At 33.3% G+C, this 21,891-nt stretch overlaps 1 protein-coding gene across 3 annotated transcripts in view; it reads right to left on the bottom strand.

Annotated features, from left to right (window-relative positions):
• Window positions 1-246: 246 nt before the first annotated feature.
• Window positions 247-21,891, bottom strand: part of LOC143250729 (uncharacterized) — a 35,766-nt gene continuing 14,121 nt past the window's right edge. The window contains exons 4-12 of one of the 3 annotated variants that reach the window (XM_076501672.1): window positions 16,040-16,257; window positions 15,042-15,288; window positions 14,341-14,558; window positions 12,451-12,588; window positions 11,336-11,438; window positions 9,979-10,035; window positions 9,045-9,242; window positions 7,530-8,883; window positions 247-463 (exon numbers count right to left, since the gene is read on the bottom strand). In XM_076501672.1, the coding sequence (XP_076357787.1) occupies window positions 7,538-8,883; window positions 9,045-9,242; window positions 9,979-10,035; window positions 11,336-11,438; window positions 12,451-12,588; window positions 14,341-14,558; window positions 15,042-15,288; window positions 16,040-16,257 (2,525 nt within the window). In that variant the 3' untranslated portion in view covers window positions 247-463; window positions 7,530-7,537. Of the gene's footprint in view, window positions 464-7,493; window positions 8,884-9,044; window positions 9,243-9,978; window positions 10,036-11,335; window positions 11,439-12,450; window positions 12,589-14,340; window positions 14,559-15,041; window positions 15,289-16,039; window positions 16,258-21,891 lie in introns of those variants that run through there. The other 2 variants (XM_076501671.1, XM_076501673.1) reach the window with 2 other exon arrangements.

The following is a 21,891-nucleotide window of genomic DNA, read 5'->3' as shown; positions in this document are numbered from 1 at the left end:
CACTAAGACTTGTGACACAATAATAGTAATATAAAGGAAACATTCTAAAAGCAAACAATGTACAAATCCACTGCCTTACACTTTTTGCTTCACTTTCAATATAAAGCTTTTGATACTATAAATTTAGGAATGAAAATCTGGTCTATTTTGGCACAGAATTTATTATACTGCAATACTATTAATTTAAAATACGAAATGTCTATTAAACTGTAAAAAATGTAAAGTTTACTGCAAAACAGATAGTGGTTATTAAAAAAAGGTGTTTATTGCAAATGTACACAAAAAAAGAGAATGAGAAGAAAATGATAGAAAGGGACACTGGTCAATCAATATCACCATTCTGATTTGTGCACTATGAACCAGGTTCTGAAAAGCAGCCAATGACATCATCTTGTTGTTGTTATTTACAGGAAATACTTCAGTTATTCCTCAAAGTATTTCTTCTCTGTAGCATTTCTTCACACTGAAAGACAACAGAATTCACTTTGATAAACATATTAATGGACTAGGGGGTGGGGTGGAAAGAGTCCAATTCTAGATTTACTTGAACCTTCACAATCAGAAAACTCTACTACAATTTTTTTCTTCTACAAAATAATTTTTATTGACATCCTATTGAAATGTTGCGAGTACATTGTATATATTTGTACTATCACTGTAGACTTACAATGTACCCTACTAAGTTTGTTTTTCAGAAAAACCTCCATTAGAAGTTTTAATTTCAAGATATAAATAAAGAGTAATGAATATAACATCATTAGGATGAATATGCTCTGCCAGAATGAGTTAATAAGTGAGTTATATACAAAAGTCATCTCCACAATTTCAATTTATCTGTACTTGTCCTGGTTGAAAGAATAACACATGAACCCTTCCCAATAAGGCCTGTAAAACTGTAGAAAAATGGATTCTACATTTATATATATACATGTATGTATGTATATAAAGAAAAGAAAGACAGATAACATCAAGTAGCAAAGTTTGACATTTTTAAATAAACAGGTATCAAACCAGTCACAATTACAATGAAAATCCTGAAAGCATCTTATCAAATGTTTGGATACAAAGTTTACAGCTCTGTAAAGATGTACAGTTTAGTCAGTTTTCCATCTAAAACCATTTATATAATTTTTAAAGCAGGTTCAGCATTCTTTAAGGTCTTAGTTTTATCTATGAGCCAAAATCTGCAAGTTAATTTATTATTTATAATTTACTGATAAAAACATTAGCCAATTACAAAAATAATCCCCCACCCACCTATCAAATTATTTCTACATTGACTTTCAGAAACAAACTAGCATTTGTGTACTAGATTGTAAACTCTCTAGGCTTGATGGGTTAGCATTTGGACAAGAAGTATCTAAACAAAATTGTAATGTTCAGTTTGTTCAGCATCACCAAGGGTTTGTTTCCAATACTCAAAGTTATAAAAGGTCTGTCTGTTCTAACTGTTCCCAATTCTGAGCTGATACACTAGAGCAGTGGTGCACAAACTTTTTGAGTCAGGGGCCACAAAAAAGTGAAGATTAAAATCGACCCACAGTTGTTTCACACAAGATGGACATCACATTTAAGAACACAAAAATAACGATTACATCAAAGAGTTTGCACATTATTCTAAGAAATGTTATGATACATCAACTGTCACAAAGTCAGTGCGATGGATGTGCTGCATATCATCTACGAGCTTAGAAATGTCCGGTTTGATGTTTGACGTTGAAAGACTCAAGACTGCTTCCAGATCATCAGTCAGCTGATTGAGAGTTGTTTTTGTTCAGTTTCACATGCGAGAAAGCCTGTTCGCAGTAGTACGTGCTGCCAAACATACTGGTGTGGACAAGTGCGTTCTCTTTCAGATTAGCAAATGAATCAGGCAACGTTTTGTAGAAGTCAAGCAAACTGTTTTCTTGGTAAATAGCACGCAGTTCATCAGATGCCTGGAGATCAGTAAGTTCAAGCTGATATTTTGCTGACAAGTCATCCACTGACACACTGAATGGATCAGCAAAAAGTTTCATCAACATCAAAGTCATGAAAATGTGAGTTGAAGGATTGAATCTAAGTATCTAGCTTCCCAACATAAATTTGTGTGTCAATGTCCTGATTCTTCTGTAGCTGTGACTGAAAAGTGGGAAAGTGCACAAAGTTGCCTGATGCTGCTTGCTGTCGGAACAACTGCAACTTTGTCCTGATTTGCAAGTTGATTTTTGCCTTGCAGCTTCAAATTCAGATCATTCAAGTGTTGTGTCATGTCAACCATAAAGGTCAAATCAGCTTGCCTTGCTGGATTAATCATGGTAATCACTTCTGTGTCTTTGTTCTTGCTTCTGAGGAATTCTATCACCTCATCAACTCCCAGAATCTTCTGAGCATCTTCCCTCGACTCAGCCAGCGTACTTTACAGTGATACACAAGGTCACCATAGTCTGAATCAATTTCTTCAAGAAGACTTTAAAACTGATGGTGATTGAGCCCTCGTGATTTGATGAAATTAATGGTTTCGTTACTAATGCCATCACTGCCTGAAAACCAAGTTCTTTACTGCACAGGTTCTATTGGTGAATAATACAGTGCAACTTCACCAACTGTCTGTTCTGCTTTCCTCAATGCTTCATCAACAGTGCTACCAGCTGGATACTTTCTCAGGTCATGGCTGGTGCTCCATCAGTTGTCACACTTACCAGTTTCATGAAATCCAATGAAACACTACTACACAGTCGTACTGTCTCCTCGAATAGAGCAGACCCAGTTGTCTGACCCTTCATGGAACCCTTGCCGATTAGTTCCTCTGTGATATCAAATGATGATGACAGACCATGAACAAAAACTAGTAGCTGTGCTGTTGAACTGATGTCAGTCGACTCGTCTGCTGCCAAAGAAAAGTAGACAAAGTTGGCTGCTTTACTTGTAAGCTGTCTTGTCACATCTGCTGAGAGGTGTGAAATTTTTCGTTGAACTGTCATATGATTCAAAGCCACAACCGGTAGCTTGCGAACTGCTTCTGGATACGACTTTTCCAATGCAGTAATCATACACTGCTTGACAAAATCACCATCAGTGAATGGTTGGCCAGATTTTGCTATCATAAACGAAATATTGTAACTGACCTCACATGCTGAACCTAATTCTGCTGACTGCTTTGAGAAAACATTCTGCTGGTGTTCAGTGACCGCTGCAGAGATTCAATTCGAGCTGTTCGTTCATCACCGACAACGTTGTGGAAATCTTTATGCTTTGACTCATAATGACACTTTATATTGGATACCTTTGCTACTGCTACTGTCAAATGACACAGCAGACAAATCATGTTCTTCCATTGTTGAACAAAACAGTATTACGCAGTCCAATCATCATGAAACTGCCGGTTTTCGTCGTAAACTTTTCTTTTATGATTAGCTGCCATTTTTGTTATGAAATAATATTAAAATAGGGCTCATAAGTAAATCTTGAAGAACAACTGGAATGCGAGATTTCGTAATTACAGAAATATTACATCATTACGCCAATGATTAAATGCCTATGCATTAACGAGATTTGCTTATTAAATTTTCTTTATTGCTCAACACAAATATGGAACCATCCAGTATCTAATCTAATGCATATTCTTCTATAGTGCTTAATCTTCGCGCAGGAGAGAACTCTCTATGTTTGACTTTCCCGTTGGATGTTACGGGCCACTCGGCAATTCTTCGCGAGCTGGACTTTGTGCACCATTGCACTAGAGGAAAGTCAATCTAGTTAACAGTACCAATTATCAACTACTGAGCTACTCTTTTTGAATGGTAGGACTATTGTCACTCTTATAATGCACTCATGGCCCCAAAGTACAATTCTGAGGTAATGAGACACAAACCATTACCAATGGGTTTACAGTCTAGCATACTAATCATTACACTATGCGTGACAAATATTATGACTGGAATAACTTTAACTAGATGGAAAGAATGTTTGTATGCTATTAATTTTCCTTTCCAGCCTTTACATTTGCTCTAACTACCTACAGCCACTAAATGCTAAACAGTGGACATTATAAAAAAATTAAAGAGTAACTTATAGACAAAAGCTCTTCAGTTGTATTGGATCCTGATAATGAACTCTGATAAGGTTTTAGAGGAGAGGCTGTCACATACATTAGATCTACCTAGTAGATACAACTTTGTGGATATTATACAGAAAAATAAATCTGAGCAAATACAGAAATGCTAGCAACAATTTTCAGATATTAAAGTGTAAAACAAATGCCTCACCATTAAAATGTTTTTAGCACCACACTGTTTGTGAAATTCTTTAAATTGAAATGTCAAAGTTTGATTTTCTTTTTTAGTTGAATGTGATCAATGAGTTGTATAGCTATACTGAATATTAGCTAACAGATACTTCCCCAGTTGCCACAAAAAGTTACTGATCTGTAAATATGAAAGCTTTTTCTTTCCTGATACTAATATTTAAGAAAAATTTATGCATCTTGAATAATGTAAGAAAACTGTCTCACTTCTATTGCCTACAGACAAAAATCTTACTTCTAAAAAGACAGGTGTCCTTAATTTCTGGTATAAAATTTATCACAAAGAAAATGGCTATATGAGAATTTAAACTTTTAAGATCTCTTGCTCTTACAACATACAAAATGTTTTACAGTTAAATAAAAAAAAATTGTAAGTTTATACACACTTCTAGTCAGTAGAAAGACAATTGTTCCACCGCTATCTTATGACTCATACTCAAAGTTCTTGTTCTTTTACAGAAGCACTGAGCTATTAAAAATTTCCAGATATTTGTTTTTGTTATTTTTAACAAAATGTACACACCACTTCTGAAAACATTTAAACATATAAATAGCTATACATTTACGGCAGTAGGGAGAGGAGAAACACACATAACCACAATAATTTTACTGGCTTCAGTATTTTTGCTGAAATTGGATATATTAGTACACTTTCTTTTATTGAAACCATAAGATAATTAATTTAAATCTTTAAGAAAAGACAATGCTCTCACATAAAATGAAATTAAGAAATGTGAGGGGGGTCTTTTTTTTTTACTACTTTTGTTTCAATAAATAAACCTTTTACAAAGGTACATACCCTACAACCCTAGAAAACATTGTACCTTTGTGTTAAATTGATTTCTTGAACATACTTATTTTTCTAACATTACGAAAACACACTTCAAAAGATGTTTTTTTAAAGATTATGAAAACTGTAAGCAACACCAAATGGTTTGAATCATAAAAGCCAACCTTCACAAAATCCAACATTTGTTCAATAAACATAGGCAAAAACTTATTAAAATTTATAATAATGCATGGTATAATACTTTAGCTGCTGTGTCAATAATTTCAAATTGCACTACACAGTTAATAAGATCAATGCCCCCAACATTTATACAAAATTGCAAATATACTCCCAGCTTTTAAGCCTGTAACTAGTAATGAATGTGTGCAAAGCTTATTTTACAAACATCAAGTTATTCAAGATACTTTTTCTAATATTAAACTACATATTATCAATGTTACTAATCTTTTTATAAACTAGTGCACATATATGTACTGAGTTCACAGTTTCACTGAATGTATTCATACTCTTGATTTCTGAACAAAGATATAGTTGAGATTTCCTAACTCCCAAATCCCATGTGCACTGAATCAATTATTGCAGAAAAATAACAACTACTGGGTGAAATAGTTTTAAATTTTAAATGGACTTTCCTTGGTAGCTTCTATGAGTACATCTGAATTTTTTATGTGATATATATATGGATTTGCAATAAAATGTTTGAAAGATATCATTCTGAGGTAATAATTCAGTGCAGTTTCAAACACAAACATTGCTATTTACTGTTACAAAAAATACCCACAAACTTTACGGGTTTATTTTTTGTTAGCTTTAGTGTAAGATTCCTAAAGATAATACACACAAATAATTAGAATTATATAACAAAGAGTCATGAGAATTGTTGGAATTAGCTTTAACCCTATGACACCGAGCTTCTGTATTTCATCACAATAATAAAACTAATAGGTGAAACTGTTTAAAATTTGAAAACGTTTCTAAAATCATGCTGTTTCCAAAAATTCATTATTTATTAACTTGCACTTGGTCTCTGACCACTTCTTCACAAAATGATTTTAATTTCAAGTATAAAATACTTATATCATTTTACAGTTTTCACATTTCAGGTGTAAAATATTTAGAACCTCTTAAGTGAATATCAAAAGATTTTAAAGGTAAATGATTATATTTTATTTGTCATACAACAGCTATTATTGTCCATCTACAGTGTACTGAAATGTTTAAAAGTAAGAAACAAATATATACACACCTTTTACCTCTTCCTTAAATAATCTAAAAATATCATCTGTGGGTGAAGCACATAATTTCATATCTTTATACTTTTACTAACAGTTTATTTTTAATGTTTAAATTTTGTCTTCCATTTCCTTTATCTTTGATTATTTATGTTAACAGGTGATGTAAAACAGTTTAGCTCTCCAATTCTCAGTAACACTTTGTAACATGTGCATAAAGGAATTTAAAAATAGCACCGAGTATCATGGGGTTAAAAACAGCAAAAACGTCTCTCTATTGGTCAAAAATGTGCATATATATTTTACAACATTAGATTAAAAACTAATAAGGCTGTTTCAAATTCAAAGTATAGAATAATTTAAGAAATCAGTACGTCTTTCAAATGTAATCTTAAAACTGATACATAATGGTCTAAAACAGAAAAGTTAAATCTATATGCAATGTCTATACAACTAATACATTAAGACAAAAAAAATTGCCAAGCATGATGGACACTACTCTTAACAATGGCCTTAACCTCCTTTCACCAGGTTTAAACACAGATGCATAAATGTACGTTTCCTACTGAAACAACAAACTTGAAGAGCAAAATCTGCTCTTTCTATTGGTTATAAGCACGCCATTCAACTTCAAACTTTGCTCAGCAACACATCTACTTTGCATATAGGAACGGTGTAGTTTGAACTCAGGAACTTCTACAAGGTTCCTTTCAAGGCCAATTCTATGAATCCATATAACAAGTTAGTGGTAAACAAATTATATGTATGTGTAGTTTATTGCCAACAAGAAAATTTTTTTAACCATAACTGTGTTTTGCATACAAAGTCTAAATTTCAGCTGCTATAGCCACTTTCACTTCAAGTGAAAGCAAACACGAAGTTTTTAATTATAGTTTTAAGTTTATTTACCAATATGGGAATAAAAAATTAAATAATATAAAACTTAGGAAATATAATGTACTTCATAACACTAATTAAATACACTGATGGTAAAGTTGTTTTACTAAATTATGAATATAACCCATAACACTTTGTGACATGTGCAGAAACAAATTTAAAAAAAATAGCACTGGGCAACATAGGGTTAAAGATAGCAGAAACGTCTCTCTATTGACCAGAAATGCGCATTATGTCTTATTAAGTTATATTAATAAATAACAAAATAAGTAATGAAATAAAATACCACCTTGTTTTTGGCAAACAAAGCCTTGTGCCTCCTTACCCAACACTTCACTCTGAACTGCTGGACCTACTTTTTCTCCGTTTTGATCTCTTGGGGCTTCTGGAAGGGCTTCTAGAAGGACTGAGACTATGTTTTCCACTTTTCTTTTTCTTATTATTAGATTTTGATCTAAACATTGTAGGTGACCGAGACAAACTCCTTTTATCAACCTTACTTTTTCTTCTTGACTTCTTCACTGACAGCCGATGTTCTTTTCCTCTATTCAAAGATCTACTTCTTTTCCGCTTCTCCCTACTTATGGATCTACTCTTACTTTTACGAGAACCTTTTTTAGCCTTACTCAATGAACTACTTCTACTTCTACGAGAACCCCTCTTCTCCCTACTTTGGGACCTACTTTTACTCTTACGAGAGCCTTTTTTCTCCCTACTAACTGACCTACTTTTACGGGAACTCCTTTTCTCCCTGCTACAGGACCTACTCCTAATTCTGTGAGAATACCTTCTCTCCCTGCTTAAAGATCTACTTCTACTTTTACGATAATCCCTTTTCTCTCTACTACAGGACCTACTTCTAACTCTGTGAGAATGTCTTCTCTCTCGACTAAAAGATCTGCTTCTACTTTTATGAGAAACCCTTTTCTCCCTGGTTCTATGCTTATGGTAAACCCTTTTTTCTCTACTGACAGACCTGCTCCTACTTTTTTGAAAATCTTTTTTCTCCCTGCTTAAAGACCTGCTTGTACTTTTACGAAAACCCTTTCTCTCCCTATTTAAGGACCCACTTCTACTTTTACAGGACCTGTGCTCATTATCACTTTTCCTATTGTGTCTTCTTCTTTCGCTACTGCTGCGTTGGCTTGACCTTTTGTGATGAGAATAAGAATTGTGACTGCCTTTTCTATTTTTAACAACATCACTAGGACTTGGCCTACTACGTTGCTTTCTATGACTATCTGAAGATTTTAGCTCTTTCTTTTCCCTAACTGGACTTCTAGTCCGACTACTATCTTCTGAATCAGTAACACTTGAATCAGCCTTCACCTGTGAAACCTTATGCTCAACGTTACTTTCAGTATCAGATGAACTACTTCCTGTGCCAACTTCAGAATTCTGTGAGTGACTAGAAGCAGTGTCACTATCTGATTCTTCACTTCTATTGTAACTTTCGGCATTTACTTTTACATTCTCTTCATAAACTGGTTTACTTTCTACAGCTTCATGTTTTATATCCCCTCTTTCAGTTTTTTCAGATTTATTTTTAGGACTGTTTGTTAGAACTTCTTGAGATTCATTCTGTACAGCTGGCATTTCAGCTGCTGTATCAGTGTTATGTTTTTTCTCATTTTCATCCAGCTCGGTGGTGTTGGACTGACGTAAATCTTCTTTCAGGGCTGCACAAAAGAGTTTTTTCTCTTCAAATTATGATAAGCAAGAGACAAAAGAAAGGCAATTTACAAAACAACAACAAAAGTTATCAACTTCATCATTACTTATGAATAATGGATTATGAATGTTTAAACATCAAAGTGATTGTATTAAACTCTGTGCTTACCTTTTTGCTTCTGCAGATTTTCCCTTTCTCTTTCAGCAGCTTCCTCTTCTCCTATAGCAGAAAGAATTTCCTTCTCTTTCAAAGCAAATCTTTTCTTTTTTTCACGGATCTTTTGTTGAAGTTCCTCATCAGAATCATCTGAACCACTGTCCTCACTACCACTTGCTTCACTGTTGCTACCATACCCAGTTAGGCCTCCTGTTAAACAAGGAACCCTTCATTTACACAAGTCTTCTAAACTTTAAAGTTATAAAATTAAAACAATTACACTCAAACTTTAAGACAAACTAACCTGTACAACACCATCAGTAATCCTTCAGGAAAGTAAAGTTTCACAAATATTATATAAACAGAAAACTTCCTGAAATCATTCAGAGTACACAATCAAAATATAAATGTGATGTAAGTCACTTAAATAATTCTTAACAATATTTAATATTTTTTAACAGAGAAAAATAGTACAAAATAACCTTGCCAAGAATAAAACTGTAACACAAAAGTAACAAACTTCACAAGAAGTGGAATTGTACAATGTAATGATGTTTCTTTCAAAGAAGAAAACTGATGGAAAAAGTTCAAAATCGCATTGTTATTCACATGTTTCTATTAGCAATAAAAATGTTTATACAGCAACAGTAATTACATATGATAAAGTTGATTTCCTGTCTATTCAAGCACACAATCATATCTTGAAGAACAGCCTAAACAATGAATTACATTTCTCACTAATTGTACAGTTAGATATTATGTACTTAAAAAAAAGATCTTTAAAGAGGTTGGAAGTTAGGAAGAAATGAAAAGGCAAATTATATCACACAAAATTGAAGGTTTGAGACATCAAGTTCATTAACAGAGTAAGAAGACAATCTAAATTTTGAGATTTACGTTAAATACTCTACATAATAAAAGTGCTACTTAAGGTTGAAAAACTTACCAAGTCCACTCGCTAGAGAGGCCAGAGCTGATGAGGAGGCCAGCTGTCGAGCTGGAGCTTACATGTAATGTGCACAGTTTATTAAAGGTTAGAAAACATTATTATTCAAATAAAATAATGAACAGGCCAAATATCATACACTTTTATATGTGACGTTACAGCAGCCATTATCCACCCTATAAAACAATAATAATCAACCAACATATCTTTGACTCAGAAAACACAATTTTCACATTATTATAAACACAGATAATTTTGATATTGCAAAAGCACACATACTAAAAAATTTGGACACATAATGATGATGCAATGTAACTGTTAGGAATATATATGTACATAGTGCTTTAAATTATCATGGTTATCTCACTTCAGAAAAGGAAAATAATTATATAAATATATTTACCAATTAGTGACTTATATACACACTGCATTATTTACAGATTTCATTATCTATCAAACAGACAAATTGGTTTCATTGTTTCATTATAAAATTTCAGACAAAAGAAATTTTTCATTCATAGTATATCTGCAGTTTACTTTTTACACTAACTGAAAAGTAAAATTAATATGCCAATCATATTTTCATTTGTAAAACAGTTTTACTAAAAAAACTTTGTTTATTTATAAACCTTTTAACTTCAATCTTCTTACAAACCACTAGAACAGTTTAACAAGCTACAAGAGTGTACATGTAACTTTATTAAACTGTTACACTTCAATCAAAAGATTAAGAATGACTCTAAGCTGAACAAATGTTTTACTACAATTTCTACAACTATATAGTTGTAAAACTGTTTGAAGTTGATATTTCTTGAGAAGGCAAGGGAATTATGCATCACAAAATATTTCATATTATTTTAATTTACTGTTTACAGATGTACATGTGTTCATATATACACTGATTAATGATGATAAAATTAAACAATTCTAATGTTTCTGTTAAGATTCTGCTCTTCAATTTTAATTAATACAAATGCCTGTTTTATTACTATCAAAAGGTTTGTTCTCAGCTTAGAATCACTATGAATACTAACATCTTTAATTATCACATTAATATTTAATTTTCCATCTTTACATTAAATCACACATCTTGGTTACACTTACTGGAGTTTTAAATATTTCTTCAAAACTTTAAATTTGCAGATACTCAACACTTGTTTACATACTTTAAAGTATTACTTAATTCCTTATTCACCTTATTCACTGAAATACCACATTTTAAATAATTTTCCTATAATTTGAAACACTGGTGAATATATCTTTTAAATCCTACGGTGAGATTAAACAAACATCAATTTGTTCTCTCCTTCTCTTATAGGACTCTATATGTGAGCCTGAATAAAAACATTAATACTACCTTTATTCACAGCTCTTTTGTGAACATCTTCAGCACAAAGCTGCAGTTCTTCATTGGTTACTTCCAGGAGAATTTCGGTCAATAACCTTCTCACTTTCAAAATCTTTGAAAAGACAATACTTCAAATATAAAGGCACCAGATACTCAAACTATTAAATATAAACAACCATTCTATTGTGAAATTTAATGTAAAACTTAACATACTTTATTCTTACAACAATTATGACTTTTTATTACCAAATATCTGATGCAAGTAAAGGGATTTGAAAACACTTATGTTCGTTATTAAAATAATAAAATCTAAGACATGATTATATATAAATCATGTTTTTTTCAATTATCACTTAATATACTCAAAATACATTGGTATTTTTTTTAATTTTCAGCTTGTTAAAGTTAAGTGGTTTCACCCTAAATGAGAATATATAAAATTAAAGGCTATATTTTGGGCACTTATTCAAGGAACAAACATTTTGATTGACACTGTACCTTATGTGAAGTAGTGTTAATGGAAATTTTAAAAGAAAAATATGAATGACTTCATCTATTTTTAACATTAATCTCCTATCCCACTTGCTAAATGTTAAAAATTATGTTACTCAACTTCTTTGTATTTCATTTGTCTTTTTAAACTATGAAAAACAAGGGAAATGAAGCACTAATGAAAAGATACAATAAAGTAAAACAATTATGCACTAAAATGAAGAGAAAATAAAATCTAATAAACTGAAATTTGGAAAATGAAATATATGAGAAACATAGTTATCTAAAAATTATAGTTTGTTTAAAACAATCTTGACAACTTTATGAAGGAACTGACAAAGATAAATAATAGATGCACGTTAAGTGCAAAACTGGTTTAATGCAAGTTACGAGACAAATACCTAAAGAATATTCAATGAATCCCATGAAGAACACCAGAATCAGTAGTTACAAACAAGTTTAACATTATTTTACAATATTCATGCATAGAGAGCTACCATGTAACCATAATTAGAGTTATTTTTATACACTAACTTTTAACATAATAAATCAGTCTTTTTGATTATGAGAATAACAACAAAAAGGTGAAATTAAATTTCAAAGTATCAGTTTAATTATATAAGTATATATACCATTTCTTGTTTTCTTTCTTCCTCAGACTTAATGGGTATTGTAGGGGAAGAACATTCAGTTTTGTCTACATGGGAAGATGATGGACTTCTATTGACAAAATTCTGCTGTGGCCCCTCTTCAGTCTCACTGTCACTTTCCTTAAAAATAGAAATAAATTAAAGTTGGTTTAACATGATGAGAGTACCTCAACTTTAAAGACAAGTTCTTCATTGATTGCTTTATACAATATATCATTTAACAAGGTTTTATTCGAGATTAGAACAAACCTTTTAATATAGGATAAAGTTAGAATTAAAAATTTTTGCTCTGGTGCCTGCAAAACTTTTAAGCCTCTATTTCAATGCAGTTCTTTAAACATAATTATCTTTAGAAAATGTAGGTGAACTGATTGCTTAAGATATTAAAATTATTAAGATTTAAATATTGGATTAATACATTATTTATTTTACAATCTCAATGCTGTTTTCTATCATTTTAAGCTTGTAGTAACACATACTCAACTATATGTCTTATCTGTACTGATTATTTACAAGTTCATATCCTTTTTGTTGTAGTTAGCATGGTTACTACTGAAAACAACATCCTTACAAGTTGAATTTTATTCACAAGTTCATATCCTTTTTATTGTAGTTAGCATGGTTACTACTGAAAACAACATCCTTACAAGTTGTGTATACTATACCATCTATAAATATCTCTTATGCTTATTATACACAAAGCAGGATATTAAATAATTAAAATGGATAAAATACCACAGACTGTACGGAGAGATATACTGAGGAATGATAATTCTATTTTCCAAAAGATTTTTTATAAACATCAACAAACTAGAAAAATATTTTGCTATTAAAATCAATGTATAGTTTGAAACAGTTATTCAGTATCTAGTAACACAATCCAAGTGGCATATTAACATATTTGTACTATAAGCAATATACTAAAAAAAAACTCAAGAGTATTCTCTTATCTCACACACCACTTTTGCATAGGCTCTTAGCCAAATACACTTTTATCAACATAATATTCAAAGAATGTCTACTAATTCAATCTAAATGATCTATGATAAAATAAAATAATACTTAATATTTGAACAACTTTAAGTAGTAACCTGGAAATCTCTCTAGAATTAACAACTGGATCCATCTTTATGCTTATATATGTAAAAACAATTCTGGTCTTGCAAGACACTTTTAATATTAATACTAAATGTTTTTTCTGAAAGTATGATTAACAAAAAAACACTCAATTTATGTTGTGCTTTGTACATTTAAGTTTAGAATAATGCTGTATTTAAATAAATGGCATTTCATGTAAATACATTATATATAAATAAAGTTCTGAACTTATTAACAGAAACTGTGCTCAGAATGTATTTTTATGATCCTACAAAAATATGCATGCAAAATTCAAACAGTTATATGTGGTATATTTTTCATACAGTCATCCTTTTCCATCATTAAATCATAATATATTGTTTTCTTTTGAATTATTATGATTTAAATGTCATCAATATTCATAATATTTAACAATATGATTCCATGAAAAGAAGTAATGTCAAAATGTTTGGTTTAAACATATTTTCTGGAGCTGTGTTTGCCTATTTATAAAATGATCCCATGCATAAGATGACCTTTATTGTGAAGCAAGTCTAGGATGCTACTTTTGTGAAGAAATTCTTAGGACGTTTTTTTTTTTTCAACTGTGCTTATCCACACTCTGGGGTTAACCAATACAAGTTTGTTTTTTTCATATTACCAAAATACACATAATACAGCTGTTGATGTAACCAGTTTGTATTATTAACACAACATACATTAGCAACTTATGTACATTTATGAGTTATGTAATAAAGTCAAGAGAGAAATTAAAAAACAATGGTCTCAACTCACAAATTTGCTCTTTAGTACTTGAGCAGGGGAGCTATGAGTGTCTTCTTCTTCTTCTTTAACTCCATGTTCTACAACCACTTTATCTTCCTTCTCGGTTTTCAGTTTTTGTTCCAATTCCAACTTAGCTTTTTCTTTTTCCATTTTTTTCTGACGTTCTCTTTCCATTTTTTCCAAACCTTCTCGAATCCATGCTGGCAGTTGCTTGCGTTTTACAGCATCTGTAAAACATTTTTATTACTTGAAAATATATTTCACACAGATAACTGTCCAGAAAACAGATAGCTATTACTTCATACTACGGTTACTAATACAGATTACACTATAGTGCAAGGTAACAATAGTTTGTACCATGGTTACTAATACAGATTACACTATAATGCAAGGTAACAATAGTTTGTTTTGTAAAGAAGCAAGTAAAATTTTGAAAACCCAAATACAATTAAATGGATAAAACATTTTTAAAAAGCAAAAAATAAATACGCCGTGTTCTATATTGCAAAAATAGTTAATGAACATCTTAGAAATGATTTACAAAACCCAACCTCTCTTTGAAAAAAAAAGTTTCAGTTTTTATATTTCTGATGCTGTTAGACAAACTAACAAACCTAGTTGTGTTGTATCCTACAAATTAACAAACCTAATTGTGTTGTATCCTACAAATTAACAAACCTAATTGTGTTGTATCCTATAAACTAACAAACCTAATTGTGTTGTATCCTCCAAGCTTTTATTTAATTCATTATCACTGAAGTCTTTTTTGTTTTTTTTCATGAAAGACGGAGGAGCTAAAATGTCTGGAGGCTGAAGAACTGGCTGCCAAAACTGTGGAAACTGATGGTCAGGCTGTGTGAACTGAGGATCTGGTTGTGAAAACTGATGATTTGGTAGTGGAAATTGAGAATCAAGTTCTGGAAACTGAGGCTCAGACTGTGTTTGAGGAAACATTGCCTAGATATGCATGAAAAACACAAATTACAATTTCATTATTTAAAAAAGTACAGACATTAAACATATGTCCTGATAATGAACCATCTTAATGAGAAAGAAATCTAGATCTTCTCTAATTACTTCCCCTAAAAAATTACACATTTTGAGTTTTGTTTTGTTTACTAATATGCTTTACAATAATACACCATCTTGAAGTATTCTGTTAAATTACTCTGAGTTTTAGAAAAATTTTAGAATAAATGCATGTTGAAACATCAATATAACATTCACTAGACATTCTGAACTGTCCTAATAATGCAATTATGATTAAACACCAAGAAACCACCAGACAGCACAGTATAAACAAGAAATATCTAAGAAAATTACAAGATCATTTGCAACCAAACAAACACTTTTGATTTTATCAGATATGGAAAATAACCTTGGTTTTTGCCATCAATGTTTTGATTCAAACTTGAGGTTATAAAATTTTTAAAAAATAACAATATTTAAAAATAATAATTAAAAATATTTCAGTATATCACTATGAAGTTTCTTTTTTTAATTGTGACTTATTTTTTGATACAATGTTTTGAGCTAAAGTCAACAATGCTTTCACCTAATATGGAAGTATACCAAAAAACATTGTAATCTACTTATAAACAGAAGTGTAAATTTCTGAAACAACAACAGAGTTAATTCACCAAGGCAGAACAGTCACAGGCAACTCTGTTTTCTTCAAAGGTAACTATAATGCTCTCAACATACACACCTGATTGAAGGCATATTGATCTGACCCATGATTATACTCATAGCTTTGGGCGTTCAAGGGTAGATTACCATGCATGTGTCCATATTCAAAGGCCTCCTTCCCCACTGCAGTGCTGGTGGTGGCAGAATCTTCTGATGCAGGTCCCCAAGGTGCAGGCATGTTCATTCCCCAGCCTCCCCAGTAATTACCAATCATGTTTCTAGGGACAAATGTCCCATCTGGAAACAAATTTCAAAACTATTTTCTTTTAAAGAAATAAATAACTCTTTAGTAGTATTGCTTGCTTTCTTTAGTCATCTAGAAGATTATTTATTTATGATTTACTACAACATTGTGTAGTGTTATATTTACAGATGTTCTCTCTAGTTTTGATACAAATTTATTTTACTACATTATTCACAAAAATTTAACTGTCTTTCAGACTATATCTATTAAGTGAAACATTAAAGTAGCTGTCACATTATGCATGAAAAAATGAGACTTTCATGAAATGACCATTTACCTGTTTTGAAAATGTATTCATAATAGATACTCACTCACTCACACAAAATTACCATATTCCTTGCACTTCTGCCTAAGAGATTTGCATGCTACTAGATTTGTGGGGTGAACCATTCTACATTGACAGTGTCGTCATCACCCTACTTCTCACCATATTGTTCTAACTCCAACTGGTGATAATTCTCCAAAGTCCTCCCATCACAGAATGACAAGGATGTTCCACTTAAAAAAGTGGAGAGACCTGGAAAAGTGCCTAGAGCTCCTGGAGACAGTGCAATGCATGACCATGAAACATTATTTTTAAAAGTAAACCTATGCGAGCCATAGAAGTAGGTACTCAATTCCTTGGTGTTGGGTTTTTCCATAGTTCAAGGAATTGGTATGGCCTAGATCAAACAACTGAGTAACACTATAAACAACTAGAGTACTTCTAATGATCTTTTGGAACACCCTATCTCACACTGAGCAATGGAAGAACCAAGACAGATGAGCTGAGCACTTTCAGTTGCCTGTGGCTTTATGTGGATTTTGGAAAAGAAGCATAACCTTCAAAACAACATTAGACACCTAGTGAGATCCATAAAAATAAAATATACTTACCTTTCTCAAAGCTGGTATGTATGTGTAGTGAATAATAGTGAATCAAAACCCCTGCAGGAGACAAAGCAATCAGATGACAAAAATAACGGTAGACAGAAGTATGCATATCCATCCACATGTCAGCCTGAAGGGTTTTATTCAAATGCTGATGAGAATGAGACTTAAGAAAGTTAGACAGTTGGCAAATCTAGTGTGACAAAATGTGAAAAGAGGATCACCTACCCAAGAAGCCTAAGTATTAAGAAGAAAGGTCTGGGTCAGATAAGAAAATGATATATAGACATCCAAATGATAATGACAAGAGAGGAAAGATGATACGTTAAATAAAAAGTATCAACAACTTGAATGAAGTTCATGCAAGTGTGTGGAAAGCACAACATAGTCCCGTTAAAGCAAAGAAGTAAGACAAAAGGGTTGAAGAAGAAGAAAGAATTGGAATAAAGTGTAAAATACAGTAAGAGAAAGCAACTGGGAATACAAAATGCAGAAAATACAGATACCCCAAAACCAGCAAGGTAGGTAGGTGAGTATTTCATGTTTATTGGTACAAAACTACTAGGCTATCTGTGACAAACAAGATGTAGTATATTATAATGGTATATGGAAATGAAGGTAAAAATACGTAAAATATGTAAAATTAAGACCTGCCAGGAAGACTGAAGCATTAGTTCAAACTTGCTATCAGTCACTTGAAGTTGGCCTTTCCAGTCCTAGGTTCAGGTCAAAATAAAATTAAAATGTGTAAAAGAAATCATGCTAAAACAGTGTATAGTCCAATAAAATCCTTAAATTAAGCTAAAGAGACCAATGACTCTTAAAAATGTAAAAACATGAGTGAAGCAGCAATAATCACCTATGACATTGGATAATGTCAAGAGCAAACCTACCTTAAAAATACGTTTAAAATGGCATCATTGTTCTTGGTTGTAACAACGGCATGATAATAAAATATGTATGATTGTGACCTGAGTGCCACACAGACCACACACTGATGCACCAGTACCAGATAAAAGAAAGTTGTGAGTTAAAAAACTGTGACCAATGCATAGCCTAGCCAAAACAAGTTCCTCCTTTCAATCTTTACAGAAAAAAAATGGCCAAAGAGCTAAAAAAGGCTTGATTTGAAAAAGCTTATTATTTTGTTGCTCACTCCAGGTCGACTGCCGACTAGTGAATAGTTGGGTTTTGATAAATGGACCATAGTCAATGTGTGGAACAGGTCCAACTAATGTATTGCCAGACCAATGAAGCACAAGTCTGAGTTCCAACAGTGTAAGAGGGTGATTGTAGTCACAGGGATGATCAGTTGAAAAGGAAAGAGGCAGATGTTCAACTCATGTTTTAAAAGCTAAGAAGGAAGGGGATGAGTTTGAAGAGCTAGATACATGAGAGAAACATTCACCAAAAGTATTGGCAATGCTCTGAGCATCAGCAACCTCATGGCCATTGAATATTAAGATAGAGAGGGGGGCAGAAGTATACCATCCACTCACCTTCCAGATCTTGTCCCATATGACTTTTGAACTGGTGGCTGAAGAAATGCTGGAAGTATATCTAATCCAAGATTCCTTCTGGCTTTGACGTCTAACTTGCTAAGCCTGTGCAGGGGCTTGCTGAAATGCAATGAGGTTTGTAAGCGTGGGATATCTACGAAATTTATCCCAAGCACGTTTCTGAGCTTTTCGTGTTATAGAACAAGCAGAATTCCACCAAGGGTGATGATGCCATGGGACAATACAATTAGTTACTGCTGCTACACAATCATCTATTGATGATTTACATAAGATGGCAGGATCAAGTTCTGAGAGAGCAGTGAAAGAGGGTCAGTTGACCTAGTCCAACTTCCACTGAGGCACATGGGTCAGGTGGCACTGACCAAGGCCAACCTTTCTTAATATGATAGGAAAATGATCACTACCCCATGGATTGATGTCAACCTCCCAAGAAAAGAAAGTGAAAAGCAAAGGTGAGCAGACAGAAAGATCTATAGCAGTAAATGACTGACTGGGTGCATAAAAATAAGTGTAAGAGCCAGTATTGAAGAGAGACAGGTTGTGATTTAGCACAACCCCTCACATCAATACTAGAACCACCCCAGAGGGGAATATGCCCATTAAGATCCCCAGAAGTAAAAAGGGGGTTGGCAGTTGTTCAATGAGGGCATCAAGGTCTGAGGGATGATATTTTTTTCCAGGGATAAGGTACAAAGAGCAAACAGTGTTGGTACGACCCAAGGAGATACGGATAGCTACAGCCTCCAAGGGCGTATTCAATGACAAGGACCAGGTGGGCACATGTTGATCAACCAGCATTGCTACACCCCCATATCCTTGTTCTACACATGACCTGTCATTTTGGTATAAGGAGTATTGTCGAATGGTGACTGTATTAGTTGTTTTTAAAAATGTTTCCAGTAAAGAAAGACATTTGGGATGATAAAAGGCAATCAAATCCTTGATGCCATTCACATTTGACTGAAAACCTCAACAGTTTCTTTGGATTAGCGTGGCAATTTTACTTTATTTTGGAGGAGAATATGGCATGGAGACCTTCTGTTTGTGACCTCGCTTCTTTTCTTTACTGGATGTAGGTTGGTCACTCTCTAGTGATCTGCTCTGGATTGAGTAGGCAGATCGGAGTTTGTAGACATACGTTCCAGTGATTGAGGACATGAACAAATGGGTTGTTTAATTTTTGGGGTGTCAAGAAATGAAGACCCCATGGAAACACATGGGCTTGAACAAGGTGAAGTTGGGTAATGACTGGAAGATGTGGTAGGAATAGAGATAGAAGTAGATACTGATTCATTAAATTTGTTGATTTTGGAGGGTATTAGATTAAGATGTGCTGTTAAGGATTCTTTAGGAGGTACGGAAAGGTCTGTCTGGAGTCCTACTGTAGTAGTGGAATGGATTACAGCAGTATAAGTCCAAGATCGAATTGGGAATAGTAATGTCTGAGCCTCTGGGAAAGAAGTATTATGAACTGTCTTGAACTGTTGTACTTCTTTCTCTTCCACCCTTTTAAGGCAAGAAGTAAAATAGAAATGATGTGGACCATTACAGTTAACACAATGCAGTCCTAGTTGGAATTCAAAAGCATCAGGGTCATTACTAGCACAACAGGCACATGTCAAGGAACCACAGCAAGATGTTTTCGTGTGACCAAATAGTTGACAATGAAAACATCTAACAGGGTTAGGAATATAAGGCCATACCTTACAATTCAGATATCCTGCCTTGATTGTGGAAGGAGGACATGATGTTGTAAATGTTAATACTAGATCATTTGTTGGCTCCATAATACTGTCTCTACGAGTAAAACTTCAGCGCGTGGCTGTAACACCTTGGCTGATGAAACCTGCGACGATCTCTGACTCTGAAAAAGTCTTTATATCCTTCTCAACTATAAATACTCTGAAAAAATTCAAAGTAGAGTGAGGAGTAACCTCAATGGGTATATCCCCAATGGCCCTCAACTTCAAGAGGAGTTTGGAATGTTGTGATGAAGCTTTTTCCACTAAAATGTCCCCAGACCATAATTTTTTTACTGATTTAGGTAAGTCAGCAAGCTCTTCTAAACCCTTCTGAATAAAATATGGAGACATCTGCCCTAAGGGTTTTTCAGTTAAAGAATGTATAATTAAAAATTGTGGGACAGATTCGAGTTTTGAATTTGACAGTACAGCCATCAATGCATGGTCGTTTGCCAAAAGTCGGATTTTTCTCTATGCTGTCATGCTTTTTTATTTTTTTTATTTTAGGGGTTTCCATAATAAAATAAAAGAATATTTTGGTGCCCACTGACCATACCCACCATGAAGCTCTATGAGGGGATGCACTACAGTGCCATATAAGGTCACTGCAGCAACGCCAAGGTTTTGTGAGCACTATACCCAAACACCAGCATCAGACATAATCTCCACTACACCTGTTGAGGATCTCCTACAATGGCACTTAGTTGACCCTGGCTCAAAAGGACTATCTGATTGATCTACAGGAATTCAAGGCCAAAGTGGTGTGTTGGAGTTGAACTCTTCAACCACCAGGATCCTCTCCTCCCCTTCACGGGTCACAACACATGGCAAACACGGAGGTGAATGTTTAGATCCTAGAGGAGGTAAATCTCTCTCTAGTACAGAACCTTTTCTGGAAGGTCCCCTCACCATGTACAGGAATCCACATTGAGGGGAAAACCAGCAAGAGTGGAAAAACTTAGTTAAACAACCAAGTGAAAAGGATTGGAAGATGGGCAATATTAGGATGGTCAGGAGGAAAGTAGAGGCAGATGGGCCTGCATCAAAGAGGTGAATTGAAGGACAATGGGAATGTGATCATTTAAAAAATACCAAACAGAAACCAGTTAAAATGGGATAGAGAATAATATCAAACAAAACATTCCACCAAACTTAATAGGAAATCATCATATAAAGGACACATGATCCAATAGTTTAACCTTGTAGGGAATGGATTGGATAAATCTGACATGTGAAAATGAAGGGAACATATCACTGAGAGTGAGAGAGAGATGCATAATAGGAGCAAGACAGTAGAAATGAAGGAGAGTGGACCTGGATGCCAAATGAAGGAGCAGAGAAAAGCAGAGCTGAGTCTGCCCATGAAGCACCATTAAAAGAACTTGAGAAGAATAATCAAATATCAATGTGAGGGCATTAGGTAGCAGATCAGGAGCAAGACAAATATACATAAAAAGGGAAGACCAATTATGGCTGAAAGCAGAAAGCATTAGCT

This window comes from Tachypleus tridentatus, chromosome 5, assembly GCF_004210375.1.
Source record: "Tachypleus tridentatus isolate NWPU-2018 chromosome 5, ASM421037v1, whole genome shotgun sequence".
Lineage (NCBI taxonomy): Eukaryota > Metazoa > Arthropoda > Merostomata > Xiphosura > Limulidae > Tachypleus > Tachypleus tridentatus.
The sequence above is the reverse complement of the archived record's forward strand: the minus strand, read 5'-3'. Positions and strand labels throughout refer to the sequence as shown.